This window comes from Chrysoperla carnea, chromosome 3 (assembly GCF_905475395.1).
Source record: "Chrysoperla carnea chromosome 3, inChrCarn1.1, whole genome shotgun sequence".
In the NCBI taxonomy this organism is placed as follows: Eukaryota; Metazoa; Arthropoda; class Insecta; order Neuroptera; family Chrysopidae; genus Chrysoperla; species Chrysoperla carnea.
In genome coordinates this window covers 78,130,710-78,144,329 of record NC_058339.1, presented here as the reverse complement: position 1 = coordinate 78,144,329, position 13,620 = coordinate 78,130,710, and the positions used below count along the sequence as shown (strand labels likewise).

The 13,620-nt window shown below is 28.2% G+C and overlaps 1 protein-coding gene across 1 annotated transcript in view; it reads left to right on the top strand.

Moving 5' to 3' along the window:
• Nucleotides 1-13,620, top strand: part of LOC123295787 (mitogen-activated protein kinase 1) — a 208,225-nt gene that overhangs the window by 174,623 nt on the left and 19,982 nt on the right. Inside the window, exon 3 of the mRNA XM_044877245.1 lies at nt 2,366-2,476. Within this exon, the coding sequence (XP_044733180.1) occupies nt 2,366-2,476 (111 nt within the window). The remainder of the gene's footprint in view (nt 1-2,365; nt 2,477-13,620) is intronic.

The following is a 13,620-nucleotide window of genomic DNA, read 5'->3' as shown; positions in this document are numbered from 1 at the left end:
TTAGATTTCAAGAATGTGGAGGTCTGGTTTCGGAATTAAGCACTTAAGTGATAACTAGCGAAAAACTGACATCACAGCTGAAAAGAATGACCCGAAATTAGTGGGTTTCAAAAAAAATTCCGATAAGATCGGATCAAAATTGCCTGTGTTATTTAAAAAAATCGAATTTTTGAACTTGATGACGTCATCAAAATTCAAAATATTTAATTTTGCTCTATTACATCGAAATTTTATCCAATTTTGATAAACAAAGTATGTAATCCTACTAAATTTGGACCATACTTTTCAAATTTTTGGTCAAAATTAACCTAGCACTAATAAGTTTCAAGAATGTGGAGTTCTGGTTTCGGAATTAACCACATAAGTGATAACTAGCGAAAAACTGATATCACAGCTGAAAAGAATGACCCAAAATTAGTGGGTTTCAAAAAAATTTCCAATAAGATCGGATCAAAATTGCCTGTGTTATTAAAATAATCGAATTTTTGAACTTGATGACGTCATCAAAATTCAAAATATTTAATTTTGCTCTATCACATCGAAATTTTATCCAATTTTGATAAACAAAGTAATTTTAACATGTCTTTAGGAGAAATTATGTGGGACAATTTGAAAATAAATTATCTCAATTTTTTCAATTCTCTGTAATTAAGATTACTAGACAAGATATTTGTCAATATTAAGTTTACGCTGTATGTATCATATTAAAAATCATTAATTATAATCGAGAGACCATGATGTAAATGAAATATCGTATACATGGTGAATAAACAAAGTAAACATATAAATTTTCCTTCAAATTCTTCAACATATCTCTATCATCGAATGTATGGAAATAGAGCTTTAAAATTTTTCTTTTAAGACTTTGACTGCTGATTGAAAATATAATGTCCCAACATTTGTTTCCCCAGCCCTACCATCAATTTCGAAAGAATCAAATTTTCCCACATATCGAAAGGTATCATAAAATTTCAATTTCGATTTTCGGGTAAAATGCAATAGTTTTCTGATAAGAAATGATGCTCATTTTATCAATTTCATTGAATTCTTACATTAAATTGTGTATCAATATTTAACATATCTAAGAAAATGAATGAATTAATTATTTTGTACAAATATATAAAGATGGCTTAAGGTTAAAATTTTCGTCAATATAGAATAGAAATTATTAAAATTATTACCTTAAGAATTGTGTATAAGACAAAATGATTCCCTACGGAAATTTTATATGTTCATAATCGAATTTTCTGAATTACTTATTATACATTACCATTTTCCTCGTGAAAGCAAATCCATTAATGTTTTTTCCTCCTTAAAATGTTTTCTTTGAAAATTTGCGGTTATAAATTTAGAAAATTTCAAAGAAATGGTTCACAGAATTTTTATTTTCTACAAAGTTTTAAAATTCTATACAATCTTTCTAAACATAACTGGATTTACTCTAGCATGTATCGAAGCAAAAGTGTGAAAAATCATCAAGCAAAATTTTTCTTTCGGGTTACCGAAAAAAATTTGAAGCATCATTTTTGAAACTTTAAAATGGATTGATCATTCTTTGAAAGTTCTTAAGAAGATTTTAATACAGTTTCAGCGTTTCCAAAAATGTTGTCATTCGATGTTATACTTGAAAAAAAAAAAAACTATTGCAACAATTTTAGCAGCAAAGAACGAATGGAGTTTCTAAACATCAAAGTTGCAATGAAGTTTCTAGCCATGCTTTTAAATAAAGGCCGAATATTGAATATAATATCTTCTATAGGACTATTATTGTAAAAGAGTGACAGTCATATGTAGCGAATAATCGGCAGAAGTTTTATACGGAATAAGCCATGACTTTTGGTGGTCCTAAAAAATTCGTTCGACTGAATTTGATAATTTTTTTTAACCAAATTTAACATGCCCGTTCACTAACTCAATCTCTTAGAATATCATGGAAGCTATTGAAAATATTCCGTTAAATAAAGAGTGATACACTCATTTCTGGTATAACTAAACCCTTTTTTTATTATATTTTGTTCAAAAAATGATGTTTTAAATCAAAAAGTTTGTTTTTTGGCTAGCATAATCGAGTGTTGGAAGGTTAAAATGACCCACTTTCAACAAATTTACATTAAAATCATATGAAAGTTATCGAATATGTTTCGATTGCAGAAATATGCAACAAAAAACTTAATTTTTTTAAAAGTATAACTACTTATGAATTTCTCTGTATATTTCTTAGTAGGTCCTGAAATGTTTTACAAACTCATTGAAAAATTAAATATACCTAAGGAATATTTATTAAATAAATTTTAAATAAAATAAATACATCTGTTTGTAGGAAGACAATATTTAATTTTAATTAAGTTTTTCTTTTGTTTTCCAGATCATTGACATACGAGATATACTCAGAGCAGTTACCATTGATCAAATGAAAGATGTTTACATAGTTCAATGTTTAATGGAAACAGATTTGTACAAATTGCTTAAAACTCAGGTAAGTTATTTACATTATCTATGGTTATAATAAAATAGGCATATAATAAATAATATGTATGTATATTTAATATTTCATATTAAAAATGGTGTAGGGTACGGGAAGAGTTAATATATATATTAATATCATATATAACTACCTATTTCTCAACGCGTCCACCTTATTTTTTAATAGAAAAGTTTAAGAAAATAAAAGAAAGATTTTTATAGTTGAAATTTTATAAATTCTAAACTTGAATAAAGAGAAAACCCTGTCGGACTCTAATATGACTCCCAATCTTAAATTTCCGTACTGTTTCTTTATTATAAAATGTAGTTATTGAAATGTTCATTTTTATCTTCAGAGATACCCATACCTTAATAGTTGCAAGCGTAGCGTAAATTTAAGTGTTGCTGTAGACTTTCGATAAGAGTTGGCTTTCAATATCGTCGGAAATTCTTGAGAGAAAATATGAAAACACTCACTAGACTAGAGTCGGGAGATCCAGTTGAGATATTTGTAAGAAGCTGATTTCAATTTAGAAGTGTATATTTTTTTTAAATCATTGAAAATAATAAACTTAAAACTTGTACTAATATCACAAAATATTGCAGTAAAATATAACTTTTTAAAAACGTATCCCTCGTAAAATTGATTTCTATTGGTTCAAATTTTTTCTAATAATAAATGTTTTTCTGAATATTTTTAGAATCAAGGATTTATAAAGTAGTGTTCTTATTTTATATAAAAACTAGAGTGATACCCGCCCGCTTCGCTGGGTTTAAAAGTAAATATTGATACAGGTCACCGTGTTAGAGCCTCCACCTCTTTTGCTTTTACTTATCCCCTTTTATATCACTCGAAATAATGATAGGGATTGTTTACACAGGTAAAATATATGTTCGGTTTTCTATTTTTTTAAATGTAAAATAGTCATTATTCATTGAGTATATCAGAAAAGATGGCTATGAAATTTTTATATTGACTTTTTAGTAAAAATAAAAATTCTTTAAATTTGACATTACCATATCTGTAATTTATGGTATTGTCAAATTTAATTTAATTTTTTAATTTTTGTTTTAAAACGTATCTTTATAAATTTATAACTCATGTGTTATTCTGATGTGTGAGCTATTATTATTGATGTTTCAGTTTGAAGTTTCATTCAAATCCATTTATTAGTTTTTGCGTGAAAGCGTAACAAACAAACAAACATCCTTACTTTCACATTTATAATATATAGGGATCACATTTTAATATTCTATTTACGATACAACAAAAATAAAATTTAAAATGTTTATTATTTTAATAATATTGGTCAGTCATTTCGTTTCATGATGTCACGTTACTTTTTTGGAATAAATAGTTGTTAATAAAGTGAGTTTTGTGTTGATATTACGTGATGGTATTCTATTGCATAATAGTAATAATAATGATATTTAGTTAACTACAAAATCAACTGGTGCTAGCTGCAAATGCAATCAGAATATCAACAAATATCTATTGATTTCATGTTGATAAAGGCAATTCGTAAAATATTGAAGGCAGAATTACTTCTATTTTATATAGATACATTAAAATCTAAGGTGAATATGAAATTATTTGTTTTGAAATGTTTTCAAAAGTATATCCTTGTATAAGAGTTTCTGATGAATAAGAGTTTCTAATGATCAATCATAATATGTAGATAACAAAACACAAAATTATTTTTTTTTAAATAATGATTATTATTATTATTTTTAGAAAATAAATTTTGTAAAATTAGACATTAAATCATGTGACAGCAAACACCAAACGAAAGTATTACGTCACGCCAAGCCAAATACTATTCATTTTGTATACATTTTAATAGAACGAAGCAGATTGCTTGAATTATTGTCATACACTAAAATGATTGTTTACTTACAACTTTCATACACAAAAACCATTGTTTGGCAAGAAGTGATTCCATTCAAGACTTCATGACAGTGTAGAAAGTTTTCGAAGTAAATTTGAATTGGTTTTTAGCAAGTGAAATTAACAAAATTTTAAAAACTCCCGAATATTTTTCGGGTACGGAACCCTAATCTCGCACTTGAAACGTATCTAAGACCACTCATTACATTAAATTACCATCTTCCTTAGAGCCTTCTCCAAACTGAAGCGATTTTGAGTATCACTGCCTATTATTTAGTAGGTACGTAGCCCCATTAAATTACCTTTCAAACGAATCAAAAAAGATCTGAATCGGTTCATCCGTTTGGGCGCTACGATACCACAGACAGATAGACACACACATAGCCGTCAAACTTATAATACCCCTTTTTTTAGTTCGAGGGTTAAATACATAATGCATAAAATACATAATGCAAAAATATATGACGAAAGCCTATTATCCAAAAAGCATTAATCAAAATTAATATTTTCTATAGAAAAATCTCGAAATATGGTATCAAGAAAGATCTCTCATCGAAACCTTACAGTAAATTTTTAAAGCTTTGATTTTGACTTTTCTTTTTCACCAAATTAATAGAAAATTTATAGATAAACAGTCTCATTTTTTATTTAATACTATTTTCTGTTTTCATCTGTTCTCTTATTCCAGAACAAGGATTATAAACTGAAAACAACCATACGCTCGCTTTATGTATATATAAATTAGTCCCAAGTCGTCGTGACTATAACCAAAGCAATAAGCTACGACATGGGACTTGAAGTAATAATATACACAAATATATGTATATAACTTAATTTTGTTTATTATCATTACAGTAAAACATGTTTATTCATAAATAACAATTGATATAATTCTAAAAGTAGAAATAATTAGAAAATGATTCAATGTTTTTAGTTTAAATAATTGCTTAAGGCATTTCCATTACCATATATTTATACTAAAATGGTAATAATTAAAGAAGTTTCACTATATAAAATGTAAATATATTATATTAATAAACACACATATATATTTGTCGTACAAATTACAAGTATACAAAATTTTCTGTATAATGTTTTAAGGGTACATATTTCGTAAATATTTATTCAGTGTAGTTAAAATTTATTAAGGGTGTGTGCTCGTGAGGAAAAGAGGTAAAAATTCAACTTATATTATAAAAGTCAATTTTTGAAAACATACGCATCAACTTTCTTTATCTCTCGTTGATAAGAAAGTCTAGACAGCCTGTGCGTAGGAAACACTGAGTGATGAAAATTTTGATTTAATAAAATGGTAGGTCTGATGGGAAGTCGAGGATGGAAAGTGTGTGACATGTTTGAATCTAATAATCTCTATCTCTATCTCTATCTCTATCTCTATATATTACCATAAATTACAGATTTCTGTAAAAATAGTCAATATAAAATATGTCACGACCATCTTTTCCAATATACTCAATGAATAATTACAACTATTATACATTTAAAAATATATAAAACCATACATATATTTTATCTGTGTAAAACAATCCTTACCATTACTTCGAGTGTTATAGAAAGGAGATAGCGAAAGTAATCTTTATCAATCTTTAATTCTAAACGCAACGCAGCGGGTGAGTATTACTCTAGTAATAATAATGATGTGGGTGGAATCGGTTACTTCGTTCTTATCCAATCAACGCTAATGTGATCAATTTTACCGCCCCATAAATTATAATTGCTCTCACTGCCGCTGCCTGAATTCAAACCCGCAAACTCCCAGCTAGTAACCAAACGTTTTAAAGACGTTTTACTGAGCCGGTTACGTTTACTTATTATATGAAATGTTAGAAAAGTACCGAAACAGCAAAATAATTTTTTTAATGTCTGGTTTGTTTTCGAAAAGTGTATTCAACAAACTTCATTCTTCCTTTTTATACAGACAAGCTTTGAAATTAAAAAATTATATATTTAGATATTCTATCTTTCTATTAAGAGGACTACAATGAAAAATTTATTCCACACAGAGCAAGCATAAAATGACACTTCACGTAAGAGTTCATCAAAATAAAATATTTGTAAATGGGAAGTGGACCTGTCCTGAAAGTTCATAGGGAATAAATATTTTGATTTTTTTATTAAATAAATAATCTTTAAGTTTAGTATCCAAAATTCTTAAGCTGATTGAACTAACGATGGAACTACCTTAACTAAATGTTAAATTATATACATATATGTAATAACATTGACATAGACCAGATGGAATTTTACTGTTATGTGTTAAAACATTTCGCAGTCAATGCGGAATAGGAATAGTAAAATAGTATTGTTGTTGTATAAATTACTAAAACTATTCTACACTGTTAAAAGTTGATTAAAAATGTTTCATGTTGTAACATATAATTTTATAGCCTGCCTATAAATTAATCAACCTCTTGTTATTACATTATACATTTGTGGAATCCTCTAATCAAAAAGATATTACATAGATCATTGAAAAAAATGCATGTTTTATATTAACTTTCAAATAATAGCTCTATTATGTTAACACAAGCGAATAACTCAGATAATAAAAATGTTTTAAAAGTATATATCATACGGTAGTCAATGGCAGGAATCGTGTTTGTTAAATGGGAAAAAATTAAGCTATTTGCACAATCATTCAAGCACGCTGAATGCTTATTTTAACGCATTAGGAACTCAATTTTTTTTAATAAACACTTAATTATAGTTCTCAAAATTATTTAATGAACGCAGCCCCTCGGAAAATCGGAAAAACCCTTTTTCAAATTTTACAGAAGGTTGTGGAAAATGAAATTTTTCGAATTTTTTGTTAATTTGACTTTATTTCGAGTCGATTGATGAAAATCCTATCTTTCTAGGATGAATAAAACAGAAAATTTTTGGGTAGTTTTTCGCGCGCATTCTTAAGAATTAACAATAAAGCAATTAAAATGCAATTAGATCCAAAATTTCTGGGGGATGTTAATGAGTAAGATCGTTTTGTGGAAGAAAATAGTGTTAATAATATTTATTTGTTTAAAAAAATATCCTACAGTGCTACCCCTACGCATTTTATAAATGGGATCCTGCAAAAATTTTCCCTCCGAAAATTGTTTATACCAAATGACGGATTTTACCGGGTCTTATTATTAATTATATAAATTTTTTTATAATTTTTTGTTTAATATGTATTATTATCTAATACATCTGGATGACCGAGCTTGGCTCGGTATTTTTTTAGTTAAAAAGTCACAAATTTTATCACTAATAAAAGAACCGTTTAAAACTCCACAAAAATATCAATTTGAATGTCCCGATAATGTACTTTTTTTCGTTAACTACGTTATACACCAATAGATGTCAGGAAGACACATATTTTGCAGTGTATGTTTCAGTTTTTCATGAAAAGACGGAAAAAACAACATTTTTTAAAAATGAAATCTAGCTAGATCGACTTTGCCTATTAAACAATTTATAAAACTTATCTTGAGATATAATTTTATTCTACCATCAAATTTCGATAATGAATTCAAACTTTTAGACAACTGAAAACTTCCCAATTACAATAGTAATTAATAACGAAATAAAATTTTTTGGGAATACTTCTTTCTGTCTTCCCCATCTTTCTAATTATCTAAAATTAAATAGAAAATTAATTGAATTAGTTGAAAGTAAGTTATTTACAATTATTTCTGATATGTATAATCCGATCAAAACAAATCAATTAAAGATAATAATGACTTAATATCATTCAAAACCAAACTCTCTTTCCGTATAATATTTCCTTATTTAATTTTAAGTAAACTATATTGACTATAGATTGGATTGCTTGTATTGAACTGACTAACTCACTCATAGCCACTGCTCATCAACCAAAGAACTTATAAGTGAATAGAAATTCTATTCTATGAAATAATGGAGCTAAGAAAACATAAGAAAATCAACAAAACTTGTTAATTGAAATAACTATGTTATTCATTCTATGGGTAGATTAGTAGTGGTAGTGATAGTCGAGTTCAACTAATGTTATTCCTGAATTGTTTGGTGAATCAATCCCAATAAATGTTATCATTAACATATAATGTGTCTGGGAATTCATGAACAAAAGTTAGAATGAAAAATATCATGAAATAAAGATGGTAGTAGATTACTGTATAAATGACATTTTCTGTTGGAAAAACAGGATAAGAAATAATATTTAAACATGGTAATCACTAGTACCTAGGTGCTTAGATCTTCTAAGCTTTCTTTAACTACAACCCATATTCAACATTTGTGCAATAAACAAGAGTCTTAAGGGATCTTGCAATAAACAGGAGTAGTTTCGTCTTTTCATGTTTCGGAACACATGATATATTTACAGTAAAGTGTTCGAAGGGTAGCGCTTTCTTAATGTTAATTTAAGCTCTGATCTAAATTTTCAACACTTTAGCTCAATTTAGAAAGCTTTGGTTTTTCGGAAAGCATTAAAAGTCACGAAAATCCATGATAATACGACATAAAAATGGAGAGGCGAAAGTTGAAAAGGCAACACCCACAAAAGTAACTGCTCTGTCCTTTAGCTTAAGGCGGAAAGCCTCAAATATCCATTATATTCTGATTCAAAAAAAAGAGGGCATGGAGTAGACATCCCCTAAAGCCATTTACTTGACATTAACCCAACCTGTTGGCTAAATTTCAAACCTCTAGCTGCATTTAGAGGAGCTGCAGAGATGAGCAAGAAAAACGTCTAAAATTCTCTCTAAATCGTATTTTAGGGGTCATGAAACTAATTAATATAACGTCAGCGCCCCTTCTGTTGAACCTTCGATACAATATATGTGCATTTTTGGGAAAAAATGACGAAAAAAATTAAAAGAGATTATTTTTAGTATTTCTAATACATCCTGTATTGAATAAAGAATATTATTATTATCGATAGTTAAACACTTACCATTAAACCCACCCCAATTTCGGTTCCAATGTGAACATGTTGAGGACTACTAATGATTTTATCTGGCACAGAGAATGAACCATACATTGAACTACGAATATAAAGTAAAGTATGTACTAACCTCCATTAATTTTGACACACAAAAATTGCAGAGCATACAGCTATATCATACCATATAGAATTCGTAGAATTGTTTTGTTATGTTAAATAGAAAATTCGATGAAATTTTAGGTTACCGATGTAACAAGAATCAACATTTATACATATTATTTTTTTGTGAAAACTGATCTCAAATATTAACTGTTTATTGAATAATAGAGAGAGTTCATAGTTAACTTGAAACATGTCCGTGAATAAATTTAAAGAAAAACGAAACTTGAAAAAATATACAACCGTCGGCATTGAAGCACCAGGCCAGCCAGACAAGACCTATCGTAATCGAAATAAAATTTTGTAAAAAAAAGTGAAAACAAACGATTGACTGAGTTAATTGTTGAAATACCATGCATAGTCAGTGTTGATTTCTTTATCACATTACACATACAAACATGTGACACATATACATAACTGATAATCAAGTATAGTACATATTATAAAATTTCCGCCTAATTGGCGCCATCGCGGGTAAACAGTGATGTTTACGAAAAAATGTTTCAAGTTTAGCTAGTTATGTTAATTATTTCAATTTTCAAATAATTTTAATTATTCATACTACAATTAATGTAAAAATTCGTAAAAACACAGTTATTCTAAAGCCTGAAGTTTTCACTTCAGCCGCAGCCTGTTCGAAAAAAATCGTAGAGGTAAGTTTGGTAGACTCATCAAAAGGAGTCACTCACGAAGTCTCATGTATGTATTCATCATTTAAAAAAACCTGTCGTGTCCCACGGTCTAATAATTTTATCACTAGGTGGAAAAAGTCCAGTATATTTATCTACATACTCTTACAGACATATTGAAATAAATTTTATTTACTTAACAAATGTAATAAGTAAGTAAGTCGTGTGTATGGTATGTATACATGGTATGGGTGGTCTCTGTAGTGTTATATAAACCATACAATACACCACACATAATATTTTATGGTTATTATTATATTACTAAAGTCCATTTGAACACAGTTATATTGCGATAATGGCGTACACGGCGGATAACGGGGTATATACACAACATAGCGTCTGTACGAGTATGAAAGTAAATATATAGTGAAAATCCATTTTCTCTCTCTGAGAACTCCCTGTTGAGAATTATTGTACTTAATTGTTGCTGGTAAATATGGGGTGTTTCAGGAACGCTAATATTAATCTAAAATATTTACTATTCCGTCTTAGTAATGAGAACCAAGACCAAAACAAGGTTATTTTGTTTGTTTTTATTTTAAACACCTAGGCTCGAACTTTTCTCTGTGTATTACACATTGGTCTTGGTGTTTTGTAAAAAACTGCTTCTGTCTAGCGTACTTGTTGCTGTACTCTTGATCTTGCTCTTAAACATATGCAAGACCAAACAAGACTTGCAAGATCAAGACCAATGAGTAAGACAAAAATGCTAAACCCATTACACTAAATTTGTTAAACAAAGATAGTCAAATACAGTCTTGGTCTCGCTCATTACTATTTCACCCGAAACACCCTGTCTGTATATAGTTGATCGTTCGATACTCGTACATGCACATATATTTAATTATTGTATAACATTTAAATGTTATACTTATAGTATTTTAATGGATTCGTATGTGTAATTAAATTTTCGCGTTAAAACTTCAGTCATCTTATCCATTTTTCTTATTGTTAAGTTGGCAAAAATTGTAAAATCGGATTTTTTTGAAAACCGTTTACAGCTACTTTTTTGTTTATTTTGCCTCCGGGAAAATAACGCTTTTTTATCCGACTGAGCAACGCAAAGGAGTGGTAATGTGTTTATCAGTCTGTCTTTTTCTATAGGGCACACTAGAGCCAGACGTCAATCGATTTTTCTTAACCTTGCGAGTGCTACTGAAGATATGGCAGTAATGAAAACTCAATATGCGACCACCAGATGCTATATTGTCTAAAGAAAAATTTAAATAATCAAAAAAATTTAAATAATCAAAAAACCCGAGTTAAATATAAACTGAAAAGAAAAAAACATGTACAGCAGTTTGCATAGCGACTTTAACAGTCGGGATCCATTATTGGGAACATGCGAGCCGGTGTTGATTTGAATGGGTCCCGACTGTTAAAGTCATTATGTATGTTTTTTGATTATTTAAATAATATTTTATTAGACATTTTAATGAAAATGAAACTTTACGATATCTCATTTTCAAGCCACAGGTCTAAACATTTAATTTAAGTATTATGTCTTACCCAACTATTGCTTAAAAAGAAGTTACACCGTATAAAAATCATGAAATTTTACGGAAAAATTACAGGAAAATCTAATGTACATTTCTTCTAAAGTTGCTATGTATATATGAAATATACATAGTATATTAAGTTTAGTCCCAAGTTTGTAACGCTTAAAAATATTGATGCTACGAAAAAAATTTTGGCATAGGTGTTCATAGAATCATCTAATTAGTCCATTTTCGGTTATCCGTCCGTTTGTGAACACGATAAATCAAAAACGAAAAAAGATATCAAGCTAAAATTTCTATAGCGTGCTTAGGAAATAAAAAGTGGGGGCGAGTTCGTCAATAGGCAACATAGGTCAATTGGGTCCGTAGGACCCATCTTGTAAACCGTTAGAGATAGAACAAAAGTTTAAATGTAAAAAATGTTCCTTATAATTTTAACAACTTTTGTTTGAAACATTAATTTGTAAACATCACTGTTTACTCCCGAGGGCACATGTACGAATATAGGATTATCAGTTATATATGTGTGACATGTATGTATGTGTAATGTGATAGAGTAATCAACACTGTCTATACATGATATTTCAACAATTAACTCAGTCAATTGTTTGTTTTCATTTATTTAATATATATTTAAATGTTTTAAAATAAAGTATCATTCACATAAATATACCATTAATATGAATATGCGTATCAAAACGTATAAGCGCAAAAACGACCTTGGTTTTCGAATTCAGCAACCCAAAATACGTACAAAACCATTGGTTGTTTTTGTGGCCGATTAAGGTCAGCGGCCGTACTCTAACTACTGGCAAAATGAACGTGTTTTTTGCACTAGATGTGAAGATTGCAACACATCGTGTTTATATACAAAATTTTTCGTAACTGAATTATAAAAAAATTATTTTTTTTAAATTCATATTGAAACTGCATGTTTTTGCAGTTTTTTTATATAACTATAATTTTTTTAACGTACATATATAGACATACAATTGACTATAATTTTCTGTTCATTGTTTCAGACGAATCTATAGTTTCATATTCTATTTTACCTTATATATTATATACTAGCCTGGTACTTACCCGTTTCACTAGGCTTAAAAGTAAAAACAACCACTTTATAGCCTCCACCTCTCTTGATGTGCACTGTTTGCAATTTTGTTAAATGTAAAATAGGCATCATGCATTGAGTATATCAGAAACGTTGGCCATGAATGGTTTGACAATTAGTATTTTTAATTTTTTACAGAATACTATAATTTATGGTTCAAAATTATGATTATAGATATGCTCCAATCATCATTTTCAACCATAAATTACAGATTTCTGTAAAAATTTAAAATAGTAAATGTCAGATTAAATTAATATCTTTAGAAATTATAGCTCATGAGTTATTCGGATCTATCAGCTATATTGCTGTACAGTTTCATTAAAAACCATTCGCTAGTTTTAGCGTGAAAGCGTAACAAACAAACATCCCTACTTTCGTATTTATAATATATAGAGAAGAGATTATTGAGATTATTGTTATGTATTTAGAGCCCAATCGAATGCTATTGAATTTTTTAAATTAAAGAACATTTTTTTAATAAACATTCAATCAATATGAAAAGTCTTTTGTTTGTATTTTTTTCAATATTTCACAATATTAAATTATTTGACATTTTTTGTTACAAAATACCCGAGAGGTAATAAATGCTGCCAACTTGATGGATGTTAATTTTCTGATTGAATTTTTCTATATTTTCTCTCTGTTTTTATATTTTCATTTTTTTTTCTGTATATATATTTTTTTTATGAATATAATGAAATTGTTTTTTTTATTTTAAATAAATAATAAAATCTAAACAATTATAAGGCCGAAGGCTTTGAATACTTTGATAAATGTTTTTCAAAAATTAAATGAAAAAATAATTTTTTTAAGTATAAATATTGTACCTACATCTTTAATGTTTTTATCTTAAATTGTTGCAAAATGTTTCCGTTATTTAACAGTTT